The sequence below is a fragment of the Cyprinodon variegatus genome, unplaced genomic scaffold (genome assembly GCF_000732505.1).
Source record: "Cyprinodon variegatus isolate N-32 unplaced genomic scaffold, C_variegatus-1.0 Scaffold726, whole genome shotgun sequence".
NCBI classification, from domain to species: domain Eukaryota; kingdom Metazoa; phylum Chordata; class Actinopteri; order Cyprinodontiformes; family Cyprinodontidae; genus Cyprinodon; species Cyprinodon variegatus.
This window is the reverse complement of record NW_015151179.1, coordinates 237,604-265,448: the sequence shown is the minus strand read 5'-3', so window position 1 is coordinate 265,448 and position 27,845 is coordinate 237,604. Positions and strand designations below refer to the sequence as shown.

At 36.4% G+C, this 27,845-nt stretch overlaps 1 protein-coding gene across 1 annotated transcript in view; it reads right to left on the bottom strand.

The window, feature by feature from the left end:
• Nucleotides 1-27,433, bottom strand: part of LOC107097819 (frizzled-3-like) — a 35,740-nt gene extending 8,307 nt beyond the window's left edge. The window contains exons 1-7 of the mRNA XM_015395123.1: nucleotides 27,333-27,433; nucleotides 25,268-26,054; nucleotides 5,239-5,435; nucleotides 1,278-1,580; nucleotides 990-1,152; nucleotides 582-881; nucleotides 135-386 (exon numbers count right to left, since the gene is read on the bottom strand). Of these exons, the coding sequence (XP_015250609.1) occupies nucleotides 135-386; nucleotides 582-881; nucleotides 990-1,152; nucleotides 1,278-1,580; nucleotides 5,239-5,435; nucleotides 25,268-25,561 (1,509 nt within the window). The 5' untranslated portion in view covers nucleotides 25,562-26,054; nucleotides 27,333-27,433. The remainder of the gene's footprint in view (nucleotides 1-134; nucleotides 387-581; nucleotides 882-989; nucleotides 1,153-1,277; nucleotides 1,581-5,238; nucleotides 5,436-25,267; nucleotides 26,055-27,332) is intronic.
• Between the last annotated feature and the right edge of the window lie 412 nt (nucleotides 27,434-27,845).

Genomic DNA, 27,845 nt, shown 5'->3' with positions numbered 1-27,845 from the left:
TTTTGGAAAATATCAGCGTTTCGTGTTCGTTTTGACTTCGTGTGGACGGGGCCTGAGACTAAAACGAAATACACTAAAGTTAGAAAAAGATGAGTTTCTCATTGCAGTGTTGAGCAATCACATTGTTTCTTTACCTTATATGGGCAAGGGATGTGATACCTCCTGCAGTTCTCATCCATCCACGTCGTTTCCCAAATGCTGCGATACGTGTGTTCATAGATGTAGCACCCAATCACTGTGAATAAAGGGGCAAGATAGAGAACAGAGAACACACCCATTCGAATCATGAACTTGACTAGTTTGGCCTGGTTTTCTTTCTCCAATGGAATCTCCATCCGCACCCGATTCAGAGCAACAATTCCCACTAAAAGCAGGGAGACGCCAACCTGAGGAAATAATGAAGTAAGAGAAGAAGGCACTCAGACAGATATTGCACGGTTAAAATGAGCTATTAGTTCTGAAAGAGTACTTTTAGACGTCCACATTTCTAAGATATCATTCACCACTTTATCTCTTCCTCCATCCATCATTTATCCACTCCCACTCATTCCTTTCACCATTTCTCTTCTAACTGCACTCACCGCCACATTGAAGCAGAGCGGTGCCAGAACAAACCACCTCAGGGCATCGATGTCATACAGCCCTATGAAACACACTCCGCTGATCCCATCTCCCTCTATCTTATTCAAGGCCAACAGGGAGACAGTCAGGGCTCCAGGGAGGCCCCAGGCCACAGCGTGGAAGAGGAGGGCTTTCTTCTCAATGGCCTCGCTGCCCCATTTAGGCACAGCAGCCAGGAACCAAGTGATTGTCAGTATGACCCACCACACGCTGCCGGCCATGGTGAAGAAGTACAGGATCATGAAGAAAAGTGTGCATACCTGAGAGGGGAAAAAAAAAAGTTCTGTTTTTATATGATGTGGAAGGAAGCTGATGTCTGATTGGATGAAAAGGAAAATATTTGAATGGTTAATCATTTAAAATCTGACCTTGTTGTGAGAGCCCTGTGTGATGGTTGAAGCTCTAAACTGGGCCAGGCTCACTGCATTGCACGCTACTCTGTCCTCTAGGAGGAAACCCAGGAAAAAGACCAGCGACACCATGACGTAACACACAGCGTAGAAGATGATTGGCCGTTCAGGGTATCGGAACCTGTTGACAGACAAGGAGATTCATTTTTCTTAATCATTTTGGTTATATTTCACAACTTTAGATCTGCATATATGAGATCAGCTTTCATTTTGATTTAAGTAAAATGTTTGGTAGAGAAAATACACCTTGTAACATCAATGAGAAATGTCAGGAAAGTGAAGAGCGTTGCAGAGAGACAAACAATAGAGACCACTCCAATGAAGTATCGGATGAAGGTCAGCTCCTGCTGGTTGAAGAACATGGATGGGCAGGGAGCTGAACAGTCCTTCCTTCCCATGAAGGTGTAGCCCAGGTCGGGGTCGACTTTGAGCTCTCGGGGACACCAGAAACCATAATCTCTTTGGACCGTCATGGATGACTGATCGGTGGGTTCTGAGCCTGTCAGCAGGTCCTCAGCGCGAGGGTAAGGCTCATTGCATTCTGGAAACCTGGATAATCAAACACTTTGTCAGATCATAAAACTTGATCTGCCACAATCATCTCAGAGATTTAAATTTTCATGCAGGCAATTCAATTAAGTTCAGTTTATTTATATAGTGCCAATTCACAAACATGTAATCTCAAGGCAACCAGATAATACAGTCAGACTGGTTCAAAGTGTTCAAAGGAAAACCAGCTGATTGCTTCGAGTCATCGACTCGAAGGCAATCCCTCACACCAAGCATGCATGTAGATACAGTGGAGAGAAATACCTCCCTTTTAACAGGAAGAAACCTCCAGGAGAACCAGTCTAAGTGTAAGCACCAATCTGCTGAGGCTGACTGCCTTTCTTTAACCTGTTTAAATCTGGGTATTCACTTTCCTTCCATCATAAGATGAGGTGATTCATACCCTTCCTATGAATAAAAATTCACCATAACTTTCTGTTAATGTTCTACAACACCATTGAGGGAGATGGAAAATAGGAGCCCTTTCAGTCTAAAAGTTAATCACAAATATAGACTTTAAAATACTTCTGTTAGTCTATAAATCATTGAAGGTTTAGCACTAAAATACATTACTGAATAGGGGTGTGCAATTATGTCTGACAAATGTATCATGATAGAAGACTTTCATATCAGTCAATATAATTTATTATTAATTGGGATTTTGTTTACCTTTTCGATATAAGTAACAGGAGTAGAAGCCTGAGTTTAAACTATAACCGGAGATGGGAAGTAACGAAGTACAAATACTTCGTTACTGTACTCAAGTAGATTTTTCTGATATTTTTACTTTACTACTTATTTTTATGGCGACTTTTTTACTTCTACTCCTTACATTTTTACACAAATATCTGTACTTTCTACTCCTTACATTTAAAAAATTGGCTCGTTACTTTAGTTTTGAATCATTTCAATGGAGTTACCGTTATTATTTTTCACGTCATCAATACCAAATTCAATCTAATTGGATGGGAATCTACGTTGCATTTGACGCACCACTACAAGATGAATCGACAGATTCGGCGGTATTCATTCGCGGCAAATCATTGCAGCTTGGTGGCGGTGGCGTTAGCATAGTAGTATGGACGACGAGATGATTGAAAATGAACACAACGGAGATCTAGTCCTATTGGCAGACATCCATTTAAAATGTAGGCAACGGCATGAAAAAAGTGGTTTCTACTTTTACTTTTATACTTTAAGTAAATTTACAAGCCTGTACTTTGTTACTTTTACTTGAGTAAAGAAGTTTAATCAGTACTTCCACTTTTACCAGAGTATTTTTTAACACAAGTATCTGTACTTTTACTCAAGTACGGAAAGTGAGTACTTTTGCCATCTCTGACTATAACCCTATTTAAACATGACCTTTAACCTCAAAAACCGGTCAGCCCTACTACCAACCCTGCTTAGTTTGGTCATAAGAGGTCGAGAAGCTAAATTATTTTCTCCCCTACATCCCCCATAATATAGTTTTTTTTTTAATAATAGTTCAGTGGAACTATTGAACATGTTAGGTGACGTATTTTCTATTGATAATGTTTGGGTGTCTTTCGTGATACATCGGTATCGATTTATTGCTCAGCCCTATTACAGACTTGTTGTTAGTGGATCAAGTTTGGCCCTTAAATGTTCAACTAATCTGGAACCAACACCAGAAAACTAAAAGTATGACACCCTTAGTTGCTTTAAATCGAGATTTTAAAACTTTTTCTGTTATATAAACATTAATAGTTTTTAGTTTTTATTCCAACTTCGTATTTTATAATTTCATAACTTAGTTTTTATTCTCTTTAATCATTCATATTTATTACTTTAGTACCTTTATGCCACTGCAATTCCTTTTTCACTTTTGCTTTCCTATAATGTTTCTTGTTTTATGTGCAGCATTATGAATTGTCTTAATAGAGAAATGTTCTGCTGCTCAGTCATTTTTCGTATGGTTTATAGCTTTAATTTGAATCCTCCCCCATTCTTTAGAAGAGTATGATTTATTTAATTTATATAACATCTAATTTTTCAAAGATGATTTTTTTTTTAATCAAAAATAATATATGCACACTTGCTGAATGGCTTTATAAAAACACTACCAGTTCTCATGGTGACACAGTTGTTTGAATAAACTAGAGGGCTGACACTTGTCCGTGAGCATCAGAGAAAAAACGTTAGAATTCCAAATGCTAGCTTTTTTTCCCTCCTAATTATTCTTTTTCAACAAGCTGCCATAAATATATGCCAGCAAAGATTAATAATTATTAAATAGGATGCCAGTTTCTCACCCAAGGCTTTCAGATATTTATCCTTTCTCCTAGAAACTCGATCAATCACTTCGTAAACCTTCTCTTTATAAACTAAAATTGAAAGAAGAAACGTTGCCATCACTGCTTTCTCTTTAGGTTGACACTGTCTGCATTGATGCTGGAATCTGCAGATTCAAAAGTTACATCATCACTTTTGGCAACTGTTATCTCAGCTGCCTTAAGTCTCACTTGTTTGTTTTCTGTATAAATTTCTGAAATATGGACATAGAAATAATTTTAAAAAAATTACGGTGAGATACAAGCCTGAGCACATTTGTAAAGAAAACATTGTAAAGTTGTATGAACTTTAGCATCACAACACTATCAGCAGTCTCAAATATCATCAGCATCTCTAACGTTACATTTTCCATTTATTGTTATTTCCCTAAATGTGAAATCAGTTAATATGAAAATAATCTACAAAAATCTGATTCTAAGAGCTTGAGAATTAGACACCTGTCCTCTCATTAAGACAGTAATAACTTTTTTTTTAAACCTTGGACCTTATAATCAACACAAAGTGAAAGTTGGCTTTAAAAAAACAAGATATTAAGAAATAGAAACTAAGACTTTCACTTGATCTGTCCTGTACTCTCCAACTATGAGCAGGAATAAAATTAAGGACATTGTAAATATCATATGAATGACAAATTTACAACTTAAATCTGAAAATAACGAAGAAGTTATTAATGTATGTTCTACACAAAAAGTGTTTGAAATATAAATATTGTTGTTTTTTTCAGCCATGTCATACAGATCCAGTTTGTCTTAATTAGATTTGAGTGTCGTCAAGCATTTCCGTTACTGTGAAAGAAATGCTTGTCTTTATAAACATGAGCAAACGAACCAAATTATATGGGACATGTTGATTTAGGCTTTGATTTATTTCACCAGTACCCTGTCCTTTTTGTTTACCAAGCAGCCAGTGACACTAACTTTGACCTCTTTTACAGTCATGCCCAGCTCCTGCTCAACAGGTTAAATTAAATAAGGCCCAACATTTAAAGAGAATCTAGATGAAACTTCAGTGCAAACTGGAAAGATGAGAGAAGCATTAATTTAGTGATGCAGCTTCAGGCAATCCTTATTAAAAGTAGGAACAAAGATCTGCTTTGTGTTGATTTGTGATTTTCTCCTTAGTGATGTCTCATTCACTTCCTGTACTTTCCATTTTGATTCTGTGTGGTCATAAACAATAAAATCAACTAATAATCTAATAGAGAGGCTGAAAAGCAATCTTTGCCGCACAGGAAAGGTTGCCCACCAGGAGCAAAGTTAGAAAGCACAGATGAACTGTAGGTCTGAGATAGCTATAGAAATGTAACCAGTTTCAAACAGTGAATACTGTTTTACATTCTTACCTGCTGCACTCCATATCCTCTGGCCAAGCTACTCCGAATATCTCCATGAGTTTATGACACTCGTCCTTGGCCCGCTGGCAGATAGCTCGACATGGCATGGACAACCGGCCATACTCTGTGCACACTGGAGCATACAGGGCACACAGGAACATCCTCAGGTCGGCACTGCACACCAAGTTTACCATTGGATGAAAAGGCTTTGGAAACAAAAGAACAAAAAAAAAAAGGTTTAGTATAAGCCAACGGAAATTACTTTTATAAAACAAACCACTAAGTACACATTTTTAAGCCTAATCTCAAAAGCATTTACAGTTTTTCGTTTTTACAGGTATATCCTTAGTTAAGAAGGGACCATTTTCAATGCTCTCTCTCACACACCTTTATAACAACAGTGTACTTTGGAAATTTTATTTCATGTTCATGTCTGATCTACAAAAGCCATAGAAACAGACTGAGAAGAAACCTGAGCATAAAAGCTCTACTTTTACTGCAGAGCATCACACCACCACTTTATATGACATGAATCATTTTATATTTACAAAATATTGATTTATTAACAGTCAAATAAATAAACAGGCGCTGTACTATTCAGTTATTTTGCTGGAATCCTATTGAGAGATTTTAATTTTAAATCAAGGCAAAGTATCAATAAAAGAAACATCAGATGTCTGAATGCTAAAGTTAAAAGATTTTACCTCTTAGATTTTTTTTTTATCTCTTGGATTACTTGGCCCTAGAATAAATAAGATGAAAATCACACTGAAAAGTCTGCTTAAATATAAAAAAATGAAGGTTTCAATTTCCGGTCATAAAATCAGCGGTTATAGTTTGGAAACTGATGGAACTAAATCCAGCAGCCTTTTATTATGATGGCATAACTCTTAGCATGTCTGCAGACTGGCTGCGCAGCTAGAATCAGCTTGTTATACGTGTGTTCTTCTCAGCTGTTCAGAAAAAAAAAAAAAAAAAAAAAAAAAAAAAAAAAGATTTTATACAAAAACAAATTTTATTTGAAAGCTGAAAATCAATTTTGGTCTTTATGCATTTGCTCAAGTGTGTGTCTCGATTAAAAAAAGGTTATCAACATAAGAAATATAACTGCAGCAAATTAATATTTGATAAATAAATTAATAATTGATGCTCTAATGTTTCAGATTATATCATATATTTCTCTGTGATAATCTCACACCAACCCGTGCCTATCCACTCATCACTAAAGAGTGTAGATGTAAAATGAACATGCAACAAAGAGCTGCACTTGTACCAAATTTTGACCACAATCAGTTGTATGCACTTATAGACAAATCCTCACGCATCACTTGGTTTGTATGTGTGTTTTATGTGGGCACCACTGTGAAGTGAGGGGTTGTAAGGATATTTTGATCGTTCCTCAATTGCTGTGTTCTATATCCACAGATGGGAGAGAAGCTAAACCAGTAAATGGATGCAGTGATGCATGAGCTGTGACATAGTTTTCAGGATTGCATGGAAACAAGTAATGGCGTGCACAGAATCCCCGTCTTCTGTCAATAATTCAAGTAGTTTACAACGCATTTAAAATCATTTCAATAATCCAGGCCAGTTTATTTATATTTGGTGGTTTCCCTCCTTTGGTTTGACATTTGCTGTGAATTAATTCTAAGTATAAAATGGTTAACTAAGGTCCAAACTAAACACTGCGACATCAGCATTTGAGCTCTTTTTTTGTCTTGTTCTTATAAAACATAAGAACTTGGGATTTAAATAACTCGCTCCACTTCTCCTCTCAATCACTGATCTGTGACAAAACAGCGACAATTGAAAGTTAAAAAGCAGAAATGACACTAGAGGTCAATCCTGCAAAGACCATTCCCTATACACACACAAGGTAATGACCTCCCTCCCATTTCAAATAGCTCCCCTGTGAATTTATCATTTTAAAGTACAGAGGCTTTTTAAAAGCCACCATAATCAAACTACACATGAAAACTGTTTCACATGTCCTGGTTCTGCTCGTGTCTTCCGCGCATGTTTCCCGTATTTAGAGTGTGTCCCAGTTAGGTGTTTTTCATTGTGCGTGATGCAGGAAGGTTTGCGTGTCTGGAGTAGAAATCACATGTGTGCCGCTAGCTGTATGCAATTATTCTGACAGTCAGGGCAATTGCCCCCCCATCTCTCACTACAAAGAGAATACTGATACAAAGTGGCCTCACTGTGCTACAGAACGAGAGGGGAAGAGGTTGCCAATCAGCTATCTATGGAGAATAAGTCAAGTAAATTGCCTGACATTAAGTATGTCAGTTGTGATGGACAAGTGCTAAAAAGGAAAAAAGCCTCCAAGCTTTACCTAAGGGCAAAAGCAGGCTCTGACAAACATAAAAAACATGGCAGAGTATGATGGGGGATGGGTAGGAGAAGATATAAACTAAAACAGAAAACATGGTAAAATACATTCCCCTTCAAGGATCTCTCCATCTGCTTTTTTATTTCTCCTTAGTCTTCACAAGAACCACCAAGGAGTCATTCTGAGCACTTAACTATTTCTAAAACTGGTCATATTTAATGATATCCTTCATATACTTTCCTTATTTTTCTATAAATCACAGAAAATTTGTAACATAAAATGTCAGTAAGCATCTTTTCCATTTTGATTTGATCACTGATTGATACAGCAAAATATATATTTTGTACTGCACTTGCCTAATTAAATATATTTTCACCCTTTCCTTCCTTAATATCTATCCAGTAGAAAAATACAAGGGGACATATTTGACTTCGACACATTCTGAGAATGAACACAATTTGAATAAGGTCTGTGTTTAATATTAGATTAAAGCAACATTTGGATTACACCAACATTATGCCATCTTCAACCCAACTGTTTAATCAATGAACTCCACAGGCAAATCCAACCCAGGCTCTATTCTCCACTGAAACAGTCCCTAAATGCAGCCCCACCCATCTTTTCCTTTCTATCTACTTTACTATATGCGCTGCTGAAACTTTTTAACATTACAGTCTAAAAGTTCACAAATTCCTTGAAACAAAGACCATACCTCCAAAGCTTTTCACTATTAGAAGCACATCTACACTGGTCGAATGTGGCAGAAACACTGGTCCAAAAATGCTTTAAAGAAAATTTAGATTTCATGGGTTTAACCAATGAGATTATAGAAGTTTGTTTCTATGTCATGACATCAAAATCCATTAAAATCTACGCTTTTCTTTGTACCTGGTAACTACACAAAGCAAATGATATTATATAAAGATTCAATTAGAAGTAAGAAAAATTGGCTTTTTATTCAAGAAAGCTAATCAAATTGAATAAAACTAAAAAGAAGCACCATTCTTTAAAAAAAAGTTGAGCAGAGAGGAGAAAGCCCCTCTGACTGGTCTGCCTATGCCTCAAAAGAAGGATTAACTTCCTTTTACTTTGCTCCCACTCTCCACAGGGGAGGGAGAAAAAGAAAAGAAAAAAAAGAAAAAGAAAAAAATGTAAACAATAAAAAAGGACTATGTCTGCTAATTAACAGCTGCATAATGTAAGCAGTTATACTTCAGGCAATCCCAATTATTATAATGTTGGAATCACAAACTGACACTGTGTGTTTAACAATAAATAATGTATGAGAAAGGTTTTGCACGAGACTGCTACAACTTCAGGTTGACCAACCCCCCGATAAAAAGGCTTAATTATTTGGTTGTGATGTAATAAAATCACATTACAAAATGCAAAACACAAGAAGGCCACCATACAGTTTTTATGCTTAATTTCTTACAAGTTAGTTCTTTATTGTACCATTTTTTTTGACAAGTCCTGTCAATATCCCACGGATGATAGGCCAGATTTGCTTTCCCAAGTAGACCATCATGGCTGCTGCAATTAGGTTCCACTTGTTAATCATGTATACAATGGGAAAGGAGGGTGAGAATGGGTGAGGGGATAATTAAGGGGGAGAGAGGGAAAAAGGTAGATAATGAGTGCTGAAGGAAAAAATGTCTTACAAACAACCAGCACTGAAAATTGAAATGAACAGTGTTACATTTGTACTTCATAATTATTTTTTGTAGAAACTAAACACTATAGCATCATTATATTTTTGTAACAACTTCTGAAGTCTTTTTTTTTATCTTAATTTTAAATGATCTTATATTTAAATATTGTAATTTTTGGCTTAGTTCAAATTTTAATCAAAAAGTCGGACATAAGTAGATTTTATTCTTAATTCTTTAAAATTATCTTCTACATTCAGTTTTGTATTTCCTAATCCCTACTGAGAAAATTGAAATTGTGACATTGTAGCTGCCACATTAGATGATTTTAATCGTTAAAAATCTATATTTAAATGCCACAATAAAAAATTAGTCCTTTTTTTTATGTCTTTCTAAAATTAAATAAGGGAAAAAATAAAGTATAAGCTTATTCTAACCAACCCTTGGAAATTTGCATCCAACTGATTCGAGTTATGTAATAAATGGATTAAAATGTATTTATTACATAAATTTTAATAAATTCATTTCATCCATCTCTAAATTGTTTTTTCCTGAATTTCTGTGTGTTTGAAGACAACCCTAAGGCTGCAGTGATGAGAGGCGACCTGTGTGTGATGTAGACACTATGTAGTAAAAGTTTCTCAGAGCTTCCCAACTGATCTAAACTCTAAATTGTGGAAGATAAGCAGGAATCTGGACCCTCTGCAGGCAAAAGGGCATTTATCTATGAATAGCAACATAGACGCTTCTGGGGGCTACTAATGAGCAGACAATAAATATAATATTTTTATTTAGCTTCCAAATACAGTCTAAAAATAGAAACAATATCTGCCTGCAACAATTTATCATGAATGGTTCAGATGTTTAAATGCAAGTTTGGTTAATGAAAACACCTAAATATGTAAGCCACCTTTGTTTTTTTGTCAATTACTCTCAGGTCAAAAAAACAAAAGACACAACTCAAAATTTGCATAGCAAACACTGTTCATGTAAAACGTCCTATTTTTGTTTACTTCTAGTTGCTTCTAGTTTAATTTCATCATATATTAGACATATATGCTTTTTATAAGCAGAAACAGGGACTATTTCATTTATAGGTAGCCCGTTTCAATTTAAAATGTAAATCCTTGCTTACATTTCTGTAAGCAAGGATTTACATTATGCTAGTGTGCATTGATAGTTAACATCCACTGTAAAAAGATTACATCTATTTGGAAGAAAGATTTGTGGATTCAATTTAGAAAAAAATAGGAGCAGCCACACTAACACATATAATGGCATTAAGAAATTTATATTGTCTGGCTTTTCTTTTTTCTTTTTTTTTTTTTTAAAGCATGTGTGAGTTGGTGGGGGATGGGTGTCAGAAGGTGGTCTCATAGTTTGGTCAGTGCAGGAGGGTCTGAAGAAAAGCCGAGATGTGGGTTGGGGTTGATTTGGAGTTTTTCTCGGTGGATTAGAGAGTCAAATGGATTTGAAGGACTGCTTGGCGTGCGAGAACCTCACACTTCCTTTAACAGTGACCGGCTTTGTGCTGTGGTCACATCAAGGTGACAGGCTTTTGTGTTGAAGCTTGGACAGACAGGTCTGGAACTGGCACCAATCCACCCATTTTAATTAGAGCTATCCTGACCTGGGCTCTGGTGTAAAATCTCACAAACTGCTTCCCACAACAAATCAATTCTCTCCGAATGTTTGACTGATTTCTTCTTATTCCACCTTGTAACAAACACTGCATATTTAAAACATTTCGTAAGATAGGAATCCACAGGTTAACTTTATAAAAGCCTACAAAAACGAAATGGAAATAACTCATTATATATAAAGTCCAAATTGGAGGCAGAGTTAAAAGTGAAACTGTCAAGGAGTGACTGGCTTTCAATGTGCAAAACACAACACTCCTCCACAAGCTCCAGAGGCTGGAGGGAATTTGGATGGAAAAATTTAATACGCTACTTCATAACACCTCAATTACAAAATAATTTATTCCATACTCAACAACAATGTTGGAGGCAATGTGGACAGATGAATGCCAGTCACTCTCATATATTTTGGCAATGTACAAAAATACAAACCTAAGGGGATCAAGTTGGTAAGGCTACAGAAGAAATAATAGGATACAAGATACCCAAGGACCCACGAATAATGTATTTAGGCTGGCTGGAGAGTGAAGGAATACACCGGAAATACATCTATCTTCTCAAAATCTTGATAGTGGCAGCTAAAAAAGCGATTACCAGAAAATGGTTTAAAATTGACCCTCCACACCTAACGCAATGGATTTCAATAGTAGAGGAAATCTTCACGATGGAGGAAATGACCTACCACCTAAGGATCAAGTACAAATACCTGAAAGAACAGTGGATGAAGTGGTTTGATTACACAAATCGGAAAGGACTGACCCTCAATAAGACTTGAACGACAACCTTTTTTTTTTTAGACTTGTGTGACCCCTACATTCACTAAACTCGGACTCGGTTATACCTTTGCTGTATTTTTATCGCCCTTCTCTGTTCGCTTGTTTTAATGTAAAATTGAAAAAATACTAAATAAAAAGTAAAAAAAAAAAAAAAAAAAGATAGGAATCCAAAGGACTACAGCTCTCATACTACAAAATGTCCACCAAAATCTTAAAATCATAAAGGCCAGAGATGCAACGTCTCTACTTGGTAGCATCCATAATTACATCTATTCATGAATAGAAAGTTAGTTAAGAAAAAGCAATGTTTTGGGTTTTTTTGCTGAGAAAAAAAAAAAAAAAGACAATCTTGCCCGAGTCTATCTGGACTTATACGTTTCATACACTCCTTTGTCTCAGTCCATCTCTGTCGCAGCTCACTCTCAAATCAGAGCTTTAGAGCCTGCAGCCCAAATGCTGTCAGACCATATCAGCCACTTCCATTTCGTAGCTACTGCATAATATCCCAGCAGCATCCTGTCTCCACTGACTTCGAGAGCTAAACCCTTTATCCTCTCTCCTGCAGCAGAAGCAATAATACCTCTGTTTGCTCGCTTCCATCTCGCTTCCCTGCTCAAACTATTAACATCATGCAGCTGTAATGCATTAGCGCCAGTTTCTATGCTCTCATTCCTTCTCTGTAGTGCTAAAAGTGTGTTGTTGTTACAGCCTAGTTATATAATAGTTACATTTCCCATTGGATCATATTTATTCATACAATCTTCTCTCCATTTTAAACTGACAGAATACCTTTTAACTTAATTTGGGTTGCAAATTCTGAAATGCGTTCATAGCAAATCTATCAATAGAGCAATTTTGTTGATGCGCCTGCTTGTTGGCCTGTGGTGAGCTGCAGATATTCAGATGCTTTCCCTCTAATTTTGGGGAGGACAGTTAAGAAAGGCGCGCCGTTCTCTTCCAGTCTCACTCCCTTACAAACATTTGTTCGTTTATCCATGTCTGTCTAACGTTCAGTCAGGAGGACCGAACAAAGCCTTTAATGGCATTCCCCTTCACGCTCACTTCCCCTCCTCCTCTCCTCCCATCTTCTTTCTCCTGTATTCAGCTTCTTTTTTTTCTCGCTTCTCATTTACTCCTTGCAAATGTACTGACATGCATTTGTCCACCTTAACTGCCTTTCCTTTATTATCTTTTCACTTACTTCCCTCACTTTACTAATCTGTCATTTTGTTGAGCAGAAACTATAAAGCCATGAAAACTTTTTTCAGCTTATTAACTTATTTAATTCATTTCAAGAATGCATGCAGACCTTTTAGCTGTGTTGAAAAAGTTAACTGGCTGTCTCATCATTTTGATTCAGGTTGACCCCTAAAGTAATTTCTCCGCCTTATGTGCATTTTCCTCCAAGTAAAAAAAAAAAAATAAATAAAAAAAGAATAATCTAGTCTTAGCTTGCACTGATAAAGAAAAACAAAAAAGTTTACTTTGAAGGACCAAGATTCTGACGATAAGCATTTACCAAGAAACTAAATAAATAAAAACCACTTAAATATAAAAAATAATAATATTAAATGCTTTAACCAAATACTATCTTTAACCAATTAACATCTTGAATAAAGAGAAATAAATGAAAAAAACATTGGAAAAAAAATATTGTTTATACAAAAGCATATGTAACATTTTATTAAAATTGTTTTTATTTCTCAGGGCTGTTTGGTGCAACACACAAGTTAACCATGTTAGTATCCATATACTGTAAGGAGCAGGAACTATAAAACAATTAGATGTTGAGTAACAATTATTTTTTTATTAATTTCCCATTCGAATATTTCATTATTAGCTTACTGTTTTCCTATTTTTTTTTTATATGCAGGCATATTTTCTGATTTCTTCAGTGCATTTATAAAGCATCTTCCAAATGCATTAACGAAGAAACACTGTTGCAGTTTTGGTACTGGGTCATCTAATGTATAGAATAAGGATGAACTGAACATAATCCTGCATTCTGAAACTCCAGACTTTTTAGCTAAGAAAATATAATAACAAGTACTGTTAACAGACAAAATGGCTGATTGAATGAGTTATGGGAGGAAAAGGTCAAGGGAGCGTCATCTTAACCCAATCAGGTGTCAGATGTCTTGATGCTATTATCCATGCTAAGAGGCGGCTAATGTAATAATTTGTAATAGAGCCTGAAATGACTTCAAACTATCTTTGATGAGTCGTTCACCCTGCCATTGCTAGACGACAATAAACTGAGCTAATTATTTTGGGAAAACCTTTACAGACTGTCCTACCTTTATGCCTTCTACTAACAATAAGTGAATATAACTCCAGCATCTAAATATCTTGGTTTTGGGAACATCTTTTGCTTGTAAATGAAGCTGCTTCTATCTGAGCTTTTTCCAGAACATGCCACACATCATCCAATTTTCCTCTACCACCCGCCCACCCCTGCTGGTCTCCCTCCCTTCCTCCATTCCTCTCCATCCTTCTCTGCCTATTTAACTGCCATGGCAACAGGTGATGTGAAGACTCGCTCATGGCCAAGCAGTATTCAGGATAACAGACAAAAACATTCACTTGCACGCATTGTAGCAGGACTTCTGTAATGGGCGAATAATTTCAAAAGGTACGGACAACGGTCTTGCACATGAGACGACATAGAAACTGTGAAAGTGGGAAGAATAGGATGAGCATAGGACAAAAAGGTTGAATAACAGCGATAAAGATGAAGAGTGACAATAAGCCTAATACAGAGGATACACACACAAAATCTTGCTTCTTACCCCTGATACACGCGATATCCTACAGAACAAAGAGTAGTTCACTGTTGATGACTTTCTCTAAAGAAACAAGATAAACTGGGAATTTAAGCATTGAAATTGGTTGCACTAATTGCAGAATCCTAGCTTGATAAAGATTGGATGCTGCCAGATCCTAGCTTGATAAAGATTGTATGCTGTAATTACTCTGGATAAGATAAGCTTTGGTGAGGACAATCCTTGTTGCTTGCATTAAAGGAGATGCTCCACAACATCATATTGCTTAACCTGTTTAGTTCTGACATAAAGGACTTGGAAAGGTTTTCCAAGGATGCAACTCTCCTGCTCAGTGCAAAAAAATATTTTTATGTACCAACTATTCAGAGAGCAAAAGGGGGATTTTAGCATGAGATAAACTGTTAAAAAGCAACTTCATGACAGGAAAAAAACATAAAATGAACCCACATTTTCTTTGTTTCTGTTCATAGCAGGGACATGTCAGACATTGCCGCATGTTACATCTCGCAGTTATTTCAGAGCTTCTCAGAACTAGACAATTCATCTACCTCTATAATAACCTAGTTAGAAATCATACTGAAATAATACTATTCCCTGTTGGTGCTGATTTGATAAGCTGTCAGCATTTGAATCCCTAAGCGCCTTTAAAAATTGAGCTACTTTTGGACAACTGAGCTTTTAAAGCCAGCTCTGGTCCTGATTTGCAGTTAAACTGAAAATGTTAGAGCTACACTGTGTTGAGTGGCTTTTTCGTGAGAAAGGGATCAGTGGCTGTTGTGTGCATGCTGGTGTTAGTTGGGATTAGAACAAAGGTTTATATATCTCCAACCAGCCACAAACACATTTACACACTTTAAAGTCCAGGTCATGGGTTCAGATTAAGAACATTAGACAATAGTAACCCATGTTTGTTGGGTTTATCTCGTATAAATTTAAAAAGACAGCACATTTAAATGAAATTATTATAATATTATATTAAAATATATTATAAATTATATTAAATGAAACAAAAACAAATATTGTAATAGTGAAAAGCTTACATTACTTTATCATAGGTATGCTGAGTCATTCATTTTAGCTGCTTAAATGTCGGTAGGAAGCTTTTTTCCCTAAAAATTAACAAATATGGAAGCTTAATCTACTCGAAACTCCACTAATATTCAGTCAATATATTTATCTCCAAGATGCTGAATAAATATTTTTTGTTGCCATCAAACTTTTTTGACATAATTCTGGATATTACACAAAGCTTATCAATAATGCAGTTTATTTAGAACTGTGAGATTGAGGAATGATTTAAAAATGATTCAAAAGTATTAAAGAGGTCATAGAATGATTCTATAGGGTATTTGGTGCTGGTCCTTAAGGTCTCTGAATAGGGTGTGTATCATTGGTTGGGCTTAAAATGGCATATTTGCTGTTCTATGAGCCCTAATGCAAGCCTGGTTAAAAGCCCTAGAATGAAACGACAGGTTTTCTTCCTTTTATGGTATGCTCATGAATATTTAGATGAGCTGTGCACTGATTGGTTGGTTTACAACGAGCGAAGCTGCCGAGCAAAGACGCATCATAGCAACAAGCAGTCATTCACTAAAACATCAAATTGTTGATATGGTAGGGTGACCAGATGTCCTCTTTTTCCCAGACATGTCCTACTTTTCTAACCAAAAAAAATGTCAGAGGGAAATTTCAAAATAGTCCGGGATTTTGGTTGACTAAAGTGCAGCACGTAGTCGAAACACACCGGGCACTTTAACTGAGCCGACAGCTCCAGGGCTGGTCCGGGGACCCCGACGGACAGGGGAAGGGAGCCAGCAGGGGACCGAGTGACCGAACCCGACACGGGATGTTTCAATGGGCTCTCACATGGTAACCCTGTAGATCAGTTGGCTGAAACATTGTTTAGAGCAGGCTGTTTCAACAGGGCAATGACCCCAAATCAAAATCTTTTTTTTTTAGATGGAAAAATAAGGCTTGCAGATTGGGATTTCTGAAGCACCAATATAACCAGTGGGGCTAAATATAGGGGCTGGATCTAATATCAAAAGTTGGTTGTTGGTTGTGGATGGTATGCAATAGAGCCCACTTCTGGCTGGAACACACAGTTTTTTAGATCCCTGTGGCAGAGTCCAGCACTGGGTCGGGTTCCCGTGGATACCCATATAAAATGCATATTTACAGGTAGAAAAAACACATTTTTGGAAGGGTGGGGAATACAACTGAGATTGGGAAGAAAATTAAAGCTGGGGAAAAACGCGCATAATTGAATAATACTTTTATTTAATGCAAATATTTTTCTAATCAAAAAAAGATTAAATAAGACCAATTTTCTCCAAAGATGCCAAACAACTCATTTAGGACAGAAGCTCCATATATTTATATACATATGGTAGTGTGTATGTGCAGTTTTCTCTTTTAGGGTATTCAAAGTTTCAGGTGATCTGGTTTATTGTGCTGCATTTATGTTGAAATATTGTATATGTGGCATCAGTATTTTTGTTATTGATTTCATTGCTCTTGGCTCAGGGAATGTTCTTTTGTTGTGAAAATTCTTGAAAATAAAAAGTAAAAAAAAAAAAAAAAAGAACAGAAGCTCCAACTCTATATTGTCATTAGAGAAAGGATTTAGTGTCTTAGCACACATTTCAGAAGAAAGCCTGACACCAGAGTGTCTTAGCAATACAGTAGGTGCTTTTTGCATAGTTAGCTTAAATAAACTATGCATCATAAAATAATTTTTTCCTGGTTATTTGTGTGTTCGGACCTGGTTCTGCTATAGGTTTCTTCCTTTTATATGGGATTTTTCCTCTCCACCGTTGCTACCTGCACACTCGCTGATACCTCTGCAAACTATTACTTCATGAAGTTAAATGTTCACTTGCAGTATAAGGGGGGAGCATTTCTTTCATCACTCTATGCTTAATATTGGATTTTCCAGGGTAGATAACTTAACAGCTGACCAAAAAAAAACTTAATATACTACAAAATCTTATAGTTGGAATTTAAAACATGGATTTGGTTAAATCTGTCTATATGATGGGATTGACAATATTCCTGTTTGCATTGCTTAAAACAACATTGTTCTTGCAAACTGAATGGTATGCATCTATGAAATAAACTGATGCTGCAACACACCTGCATTGTGTTTAAGGTATAAATAAACTGCTCACGTGGAAACTTCCAAAACTACATTAGCCTCTTGAGCTGTAGTTGTAGTTGGCCAATAGAAAAGCACTCTTCATATCTCTCCCAGGCATTGTGAGGCTGGATGAGAGGCGGTGGCTGCAATGTAGATGGGAGCAGTCTGCCAAAAAGCAGCACCAGCCAGCACCTTTGTTCTGTTCATAAATAAATGATTGCTTCATTTGGGCTGACAGCTTTAATAGACCATCAGCATAAGCAGGATAATAAAGAGCTCAGCTGAAATAAACAGGAACTTTTAAACTGAATGAGTATTTGTCTGTCTGAGGAGTGAATAGGGTAATGAGCCTCTTCAGATTCGAGTAAAAAGCAGCATTGCCATGTCTGCGAGCACAACCACATACACACAGAGACGTAACTGTGCAATCCATCCACACACTCTTCCATATTCACATACACAAAGAACAAAATAGCCAAAACTCTCCAGGTTTGGCATGCACACACATGTTCTCGTTTTTAAAGGACCTGGAAAGCTCAGGGCGGCCTTTCATGAACAAACCAGTCTTTTGAAAGACCTCATGATGAGACAGACTTCAACAGCAAAGACAGTAGAGTCTAAGACTTTACCCAACCTGTCACTCCATCAGTATTTCCCTCTGTTCAGCTCCTGGCATTCCCTTTCTGGACCCCCTGATTCCTTTTTATCAACTTTTTTGCCTCTTTTGTAAACCTAACAGATTACCATTCCTTTTGGCTCTGAAACTATTTTTTTAAACCTAAGAAAACTGTGTTTTAATCACTAAGAAACCAATTATTGTAATTCTGCCACAGTGAATTAGAGTCCATATAACAGGTGCCAAAACAATTATCAAAAGGATGTTTAGAAAAAGGCTAAGGCTCAACATTTTAGTTTGTAGTTTTGTACAGATGCAAATATCAGCAATTACTGGATATTCAACCAACATTTTTTAATGTCTTTTTTATTTCAACAATAAAAAGCCAATCATGCCAGACCTGAAGCTTCAGTGTCAGAGTTGTGACTTTTACAGAAAGGTACAGGTTGGTTAATAAACAATTCTTATAAATGCAGAAACACTCCAAGAAAACTATTAGCAGTACATCTCTCCAAAGTTGGGTTGCATAAACCAACAGGGTGAAAAACTAAAAATGCCTGGCTACCATGATCTGTATAGTCCATTTATCCTGTTCTTTTGTCTTTTATTGTCCACTGTCCACTCGCTTGTTGGATGTGCAATAAACTCCACAGGTTAGAGTTGACTTTACATTGGGTCATAAAAAGGCTTAAATTATAGAGGTACCTGCAGCTTTGTCTAAACCAACACCAGCTCACCAGACTTTTTATTTTAGTTAAGTTGCTAGTTAACCTACTTGTCAGTTGTGCAACCTGGATGTCCTACCATCCAAATGTAGCAAGGCAGCTTCACGGTTTGCACTGTGTGTGTTTCAGAGTGGTCAAAATGACTCCCCTCAGTGATCCTAGGTATCCTTTTCTAACTACTAACTACTACAACTAACTAAAGTTGCAAAGTTAATGTTTAGGGAGTTTAATAGATTTCACGGCAATTCGTGTTTTAATACTACTGCCACATCAGGAAAAAACTTGCAAATAGCACAGAAAAAATAATAGTATGCAAGAACTTTTTGATCACTGAATCATACCAGTTGTCTTACATTTTATAATAAGAGTGTGGATGATTTGCCCAGAAATCTCATTTTGCAGGATGCATGATAATCAAGAGACTGTGTATGTTACTATGTGCTGCCATTCTGCTAGTCCAATTAACGCTTTCTACCTCAATGATCACAGGTAAGAAAACCACAGTGGTTGCATTTTGGTGGCTTTAAGAGAGTTAATGCAGATGTGATTAAACAGTAAAGTTTTCATTACATCCTGAGAATCACAAAAGGTAAAGTGAGCTTTAAAATCAGTAACTGACTAATATCCAGAGGAAACACAAGCCACTAAATTCAGCACATAAGTGGTAAGGATCTTTTTAAATGATTCAAAAGGTGGATGAAGCTTCAAAAATCCAAAGCTACAAACTACACTGTAAAGTGAAAAGTAGAAGAGAAACATCTTATTGCATCTTAATGCAATCTTAAATTCTTGTCTTGAATGTCTATTCATTTTGAGACAAAAAATTAGATCATATACCATATAAGACTTATCAAATATATTGGTTACTTTCAGAAATTAAACAGTTTACTTCCCCTTCAAAAAAAAAAGAAGAATAAAGCCCTAAAAATGTCACTTTTTTTTTTTTTTTATTAAACCCCTTGTGTCTGCTAAGAACTATTTGTTGTGCTCTAAATGGTTGTCTGTCTGAACATTTCCCAAGGTGCTTTGCATCATCTCCAAAACCAGGTTAGTTTTGACAAAAAACTTGTTTATTTTTAAAGGTTAGCAGGGATCATCCTCCAACAGGACATCAGTCTGACTTAGCTTTACTACAAGTCTTATTGGAGAGCCCCAGTAGGTGTACTAGTTGTTTATTGAAAAAACGGTAATCTGAAAATTACATTAATTATTAGAAAAAGAATAACAATGACTCGCACAGATATTTTTTTTGCTAAAATACATTTTAGCATTTTTTTTTTTTTTATTAATGAATAATAAACCTAAAAATTTCTACTACAAAAATGTAATATATACAAATTCACATGGAGTGAAGGTTATTTGTTAGCTGAAATGCTTGGTAACTTTAATGAATAATATGGGCCTACATACATTCAACTCCTCCATAAAAAATGTTATTGTTGCAACATTACTGTTTAATTAATAAGAAAGTCACATTAGTTATAAATACAGCAGTAAGAATCCAGAGTACTTCAATTCAAAAATACCTTATTAATCCAAAGGGAAACTAAATGTTGCAGTGACTTATTTTTTTTAAAAAGGTGTCGTAGATCCAGAAATGGAAGAATTCAAGTTCTCTTGATGCTACTAAATCTTTTAGCCCAGATTCAGCTCTTGTTGAATTTGTAGTAACTGTCCTTCATTGCTATAACACTCTACCTTTCATCCATTGCTACTAACAAGTGCACTGAAATCAGAAAGCTTATTTTAGAGGACAGAAATCTGCAAATAAAATAACCCATGAACCACCAATGCCAACAATCAGTGGACACAGAAGGTTGCAGGTTCATCTGTTGGAGTTAAACAGTCATTGACTCCTAAGTCTAAATCTGTGTTTCCCACACGCAAAGCCCTTAGGTAATGTCACAACAACTAATCCTCAGGGAACCATGACATGCTGAGGCAGATGGACAGTAAAGATTATATATTTATTACATTACAACTTCATATAAATGGGAACTCAAACCAAACCCTTAAAATGATGTCCATTAGCTGTTCTCTGAATGTCTTCTCAGACTCCACCTCCCCCCTTATTTCTGCCTCTCCTCACCCTCTCTGCTCAGGTTTAATTGACTATTGTAGCAGATGGGGTGGTCGCTGGCCTGGGAATCAATGTCATCATTGTGGAGCTGAGAGAGAGATTAGCAGCTAGTTTGCACTAGTGAGCAATGACAGCTGGGCCCATAACCCTGCCTAGAAACTATCATACAGAGGAAGTGTTTTAACCCTGGATAAGCAATTAAAAAACAGGGGGACAGTGGTATTTCTGGAGCTTGTAGCATTTACATTGAATAGATCCAACTTAATTTGGTAATCTTAGCCTTCTACAGATTGTTTTCCTTTAGCAGCAAATGCTATAAAAACAGTATGAATCGAAAAGGTTCAATCTCTACTGAAAAAAATGAAGGGCTCAGCAAATTCACAATAACCCATAAAAGAAGAAAAGATCTGTTTGGTTAAGTCAATAAAATTAACAACAGCTGCCAAGAATGATCTCCATGACACTCGCTAAAGCAGAGCAACCACTCTTATATCGCCTTAAATTTACAGAGATGACAGATCGATTTTGACCAGGAAAAAAAAGACAAGATATAAAGTTTCCATTCAGTTTCCAACATTAAATCAGTCAAAATATTTCCTTTTTTAATAATAGTTAGCATAACTAATAGTATTTGGGGTTTTTAATGCATTAAAATATATGCCTTTCTTCCTTTCTTCAGTTGCATAGATTTATATGCATTTTCTTAGTGTTTTTTTTTTTTTGCAACTGACTTAAAAATTGATGTTTTGAGGAACGTTTTGTTTTTATGCCACCTTGCTCACAAAAAATTATTTCAGGTTATCCACCAATGTCCTGTTAGAGGGAGAAAAGGCTTTTTTTTTATGTCCACTTGAAGATAAACTCTTTTCTTATAAACAAGCCTGTTCAGTTTAATAAGTGCAGCATCATGATATATGATGCTTCTGTATTTTTCCATTTTTTGTTCTCCTCATGTCATCTATTTTTTTAAATTCACTGCTGAAAAACTCTTCAGAACTGATGGTAATATAACGGAAAAACCACAAAGAACTTTTACTAGGGAGACGATCCATATTAATATGATGTGATTCAATTGATTGGTTTCATTTGTTGATGCAAAAAAAAAAAAACTCAAAATATTGTTCCACATTGTTATCTTTAGAATACCTTAGCTCCAGACGTACGGTTTCAGAATATGAACAGCTTATCTATTTTTATATTTCAAGAATGTATGCACTAGTGGACTTTATTTTATTATACATGAAAGTAAGAAGATATTAATGGTGTTATAGAGTGGGAAGGTTAGCAGACCAGGATTCAAACTCATGACGGCTGCATTCAATACTGAGGCCCCCATACATGGGGTGTGCGCCTAAATAATGTTTATGTTACTGATTGCATTAGACTGGATAGGATATAGAATCATATTCATAGCAGATTTCCTTTTGAATTTCATTCATTTCATTTGATTTGAATTCCATCAATATCAAGACAGACTTTACCAGAAACTAGGGCTGCAATTAACAATTTTATTGCAAATCAATTAATCTGTTGATTTTTTTTTAAGTAATCGATTAATATTTGGATAGCTAAAGGATTCCTTAAAAAAAACTATTTTACAAAATTAAACCAGGGGAAACTAAAGTTTCCACTTCAAGAATTCTGGATAGAACATTATTGATTATATATATATATATATATTATTTTTTTTTTTATCTTAAATGCAACATTTTTATATATTTTTATTACAATTTTAATTTAATTCTGCTCTAAGTGGGTTGCTCTGTCAGCTAAAGGCATATTTTACAGTCTCTATAAGCGCAATGGTAAATTGATTGCTTTGGTTTTACAGTCCCATATATATGTTCTATTCGCACACAAAACCCCGCATTCTGGTAGGGTAACCTCAAATAAACATGAAGAACAAATCATTTTATCTATAAAAGAGAAGGTTTGTGATGCATGGTTGTTGTGAATTTAGAATTTGTAAGGGGATAGTGAAACAATTTACATATACAACCAACCACTAATTCTAGGATTTTTCTCCTTAATCAGATTAAATTCTGATTATGTAAGCAAATTTAAAAAAAAAATTATATTTGAGTGCTTTCATTAATCAGTAAGAAAGAGATATTTCTATGTGTGTCAAATAAGAGCATTTTAAGGCATAATCAAAACTAAAGCGTGATCAGAACCAAAATAATACATTAAAAGAAATCTAAACAGAACAAGGTTCTGAAAAAAATCTAAGAAGAAAAACAGTTAAACTCCACTGATGATGGAGATGGTTTTGGGTCTCTTATATTTTGTAGAAACTGCACATTTCCTTAGACAACAACACACACAGGCTGGCATTATGCAGCCCATTTTTTCTACTGAGGGTTTATTAAATTTCCTCCAGGGTTTCCACCAGGACAGCACAGCCTGGACACTGCACAGCAGAGTAGGAAAAATAATACGGCTCATGTTGCTTCTCAGCCATCTTCAGATTTGACTGAAGCGACTGCGAGTGTCTTACCTGGATCAAACTTCAGCTGGGTCAAATCAAGTTCAGCAACAGATGGTTCTGGAGTCTTTGAGGAAGCGTGTTTTGACATGACAGTGGAGAGTTGACATGACTCAACAGTTGCACGGTCCTTCATGTGCTGATTAATGACCTTCACTATAGTTGCAACCATGACCATCATGAACTCCGTCATAATTTTTCTCCTTAATTATCAAATAAAGGATTAACTTTGCCACAGGCCCTTAATAAAACCAGTTTTTGTCATGAAAGAAAAAAAATGGTTTTCTTTTGGGATATGAGAGAGAATTTAAATCCTCTGGGTGACATGCAGCTGATTCTGACATGGGAAAGTGCTTGCTAAGCATAAAAACAAAAATAAAAATCCCTCAAGATTAAGCATGCAGCCAGCAAATACATGCTTTGTTGAAATTCCCCTGCTTTTCAAAACGAGTCATTTAATATACCAACTATGAACAACTGGAAGGAGATTTATTTCAAATGTATGCATCCGTTATTCTTTTTGGACATTTAAACTCAAATGCAACGCCACGTAAAGGTCACAACTTCGGTCAAATTTGGAAGGTCAGATTATTTTGTGCCTCATCAAAAAACCAAAATAAATCTTTTAGTGTTAAAAATGTGAGTTTATTTATGATGATTGCTTGGGTTAAAGCTGGAGTAATAAAAAGAGGTCTTCGGTTAAATTAATGCTGCAGAAAATACCCAGATTTTACACACTGTAGCATAAAATTCACTTTGATCCAGACAAAAAACAAGTAATTACAGCATAGTTACTGAACGACACCTCGCTCTGCAGCCTTTTACGTTCCCCCGCAAGTAACAATGGACTATGAAAGAGAGGTAACGTGATAATCATGTATAGCGTGTGTCTTCTATTGCACAAAGTGTAACACGGCACTTCTTCCCCTCGCTGCTACAAACCATGTCTGCACATAAAGGAATTCCTCATCAGCTTTCAATCACACACACACACACACACCTCATTTAGACCATTTTTCATCCCCTGCTGCTGATCAGATAGAACTTTCTGTCTGTCAGCTAGTGCTCATATAAAAAGACTAAAAGGTCATGAATGACTGGATGAGTACCTAGACATCCATCTGCATCTACAGAAAGAAGCTACATGTGGCAAGAAGATGAATCTGTAACATGAGGAAGAAAGATGAAGCACAGCTCTTTGTGCTTTCCCTGCTTCATTTAAATCCTCAATTTTCATGCCTGCAGCTTTGTGTATCCTGCAGCTCACAGATTAAAGGCTCTAAGGTAACATTTGCTGAAAGCAAGAAGGTCTTATGTTGGTTTCTGAGCTAACCATGCCTGTATGCTTTGACAATAAAGGTCATTATTTTGTTAGGTTATGAGCATAGACTTAAAAAAACTGTGTTTTATTTTCACTGTGTTCATTTTTTTTTTTAAATCAAACATTAAATTTTTTCCTAAAAAGGAAATGATTACAAAAGATTTTGGACAAACCGATATTGATTGATGGATAGACCTGTCGCCTGAGAGATGTATCTTAGTCTGAACATACTGTTCTACATCCTAACCTAATTTTCCTTAGCATGCGATAATTCCAGATGCATTTATATCAGAGTTGTATCAGGCTCTGTCACTTCAGGCTATTTGAAAAAAATCCTTCAGACCTCAGCAGGTTCATATGTTAGGATGAAACTCTACAGGCGCCATTTCCAAGCCCTGCAACTACGCTTGCTTCATAAAGAAAATGTAATTCACAGTAGGAGCGCCTTTCACATGAATCACCTTTAAGATGAATGAGAAAAAGAACACCTACCTCCATGGCCAGAGCAGCTGTTTGCTGGTCATAATGGTTCAGGAGATTGGGCATAAATGTTGTGTTGTAAGGCAGATCCTGGCACATTCTCAGTCTGATGGGCTCGCAGCTGAATTCACTGTGGCTTTCTATAAACTCCATATGAGATGCACCCAGTGAGAAGAGAAGCAGGAGGAGGAGGATGAAGACATGGCAGGAAGGGACTTTTTGCCTGCAGCACACTGTTACAGTTTTTGAAATCACATCTCTGGCACATCCTCCTCCGACAGGCGTTTTCTCTTTAACGTTTGACATATTGTCAAAGTTCTAGATTATTCATATCATCCTTATTTTGACTGCAGCTTGGTAAGAGAGAAAAAAGCCCATTTTCAGTCAGTGACAGATGAAAATACCACACTGACACTAAAAGTAAAATCCGCAGACAGGATGCACTGAGTCTGAACTCGACAAGGGATCTCCCAATTCAACCGAGCTGTGCTTTTTGTAAACCTTCATATGACAAAGGCCCCTTTTCACTACATCTCAGAATGTTTAAGCCATTTCCTGTTTAGAGGCGTTGTGTGAATATTCTATGAATCCTGGTGCCCCACTGGTAAAAGGCCGCCGAACCTCGGTACATCCCCAAGCGTATTGCAAAACTCCATCTTCTGTTAGTTGTCTATCTAGGTTTCTGTACGTCTGTCTTTTTTCCAATTGCTTTATCTTTTCTTGCTAGTTTTCCAGAGATGACTTGAAGAACTGCATTGACTCCACTGTGTCATCGCCAAAACTGCTTCAGCCAATCTCTCTGCAAAGACACAAAATGTCTCTCTTTAAACAGTCATACGGCCTCGGATCCTGAAAACAAGTCTTACGAGTTTCTAATACAAAGAAGGGATTATTGCCTAAAAAAGCAAAGCAGATTTCTCTAAAGTTCACGGTTTCTGATATTATCTCAGAATCAGCCACACCCACTTTTAGAAAGTCATCCTATCAGGAAATAATTGCATTACTTTGGTGGTTGCAAAGCAGATATTTTTTTTTTTTTTGACAAGTATGTGTGTTTGCATTCTTAAGAAAAATTGTCTTGGCTTGTCTCGGTGTCGGATTATCTTCTTGTATGGGAGCTGAGTCAGCGGGGTCAGGTTGCAGACTACAGAAACTGTGTTCAAAGCAAACCGCAATGGCCTCCTGTCAACTTCGACGCCAACGTGAAGGTACACCTGGAGACACTCTGCTCATGTTTGTGTGACCTTAACTGGGCAACACTTATGGAGTACAAAAGGTGACATAAAAAAATAAATAAATAAATCAGATAATTATCTAAATTTGCCATAACTGGAAAAAATAAATTAATATAAACAAATTAATACAAATTAAAAGTTTACTATATATTTTTTTTTTGTTTACTTTATTCTATGGTCTAGCAGTGCTTATGAAATCAGCTTGGTGTTATCTGATTATATAACGATTTATTTATTTGTGGTACTTTTAGATGTCCATTTAGATGGGGAAGGCTTTCTTTATTATTTTTATCAAAGAATTTACTTTAATAATGGCATGGAAATATAATTTTGAGATCAGATAGATTTTTGGACTTCTGCGGTTTTACACAATGCAGATTTCTGTTCTCTAAATAATAAAGTTCGGGCATACCATGCCAGACCAATATTCCACTACATATTATGGATATTATTTAGTTTTGCGTCACGACGCGTACGCCAACTCAGCTTGAGGCAGAGCTGTCAGCCATAAACATTATTCCATTGATTACTAATTTAGGTGAACACCTGCACAGAGAGGCGCGTTCTCTCATTAGAATCATAAATGAATAAAAAGGCGGCTGCTTACAGAGCGCAGGAATTAACAGCGCATTTTTAACCGAGGCATCTCCGTTGCTAAAGCGACAACCACACGCGGTGTCAGGCAAAAATCACCGTCAGTCTGTTTGTCACCGCAGCAACAGAGCGCGTGTCTGCGCGCTTTTTCCTCTGGATTCATTCTACAAACCCGCGTGCATGTTTTACGTTTTAGAGGAAAATTAACTGCAGATTTTAGGTCTAACGTACGGTAGGATATGCTTTACCTTGTCTGTAGAGAAGCGAGGTGTTGCGGGGGAGATCACCGCAGCGCAGCTCCGCTGTCCTCCGCAGCTGGCCGCGTGCAGCGCACTAGTCATAGGGAACGCGCAATCAGCGCGCGCGCGCATCCAGACCAATAGACTTCGCTGGATGAGTGGATGTGGGCGTGAGCTAGTCTCTGGCGCTTGTGGGAAAAAATAAATCATAACTAATATAATAGTGTACTAAAGAAGTGGTATTTTTGAAAAACGTGATAACTGCTATTTTATGTCCAAAATATTTTTATAAATATAATAGGATGAGGATTTTATTTGTTCATTTATTTATTAATACTTGTCATTTTAATCCGTCATCTGGTTCCACTATTTAAATGTTCTTCATTTACTTAAGGCCCAGAGCTTAATCTCAGTTTAGATACATTGCAGTATGCAAGAAGATAACAATGAGAAGTTGTTGTAAACGAGAATTTAATGGAGTAAATAATAAATGTTTTTATTTTTATAACAATGACTTAAAGT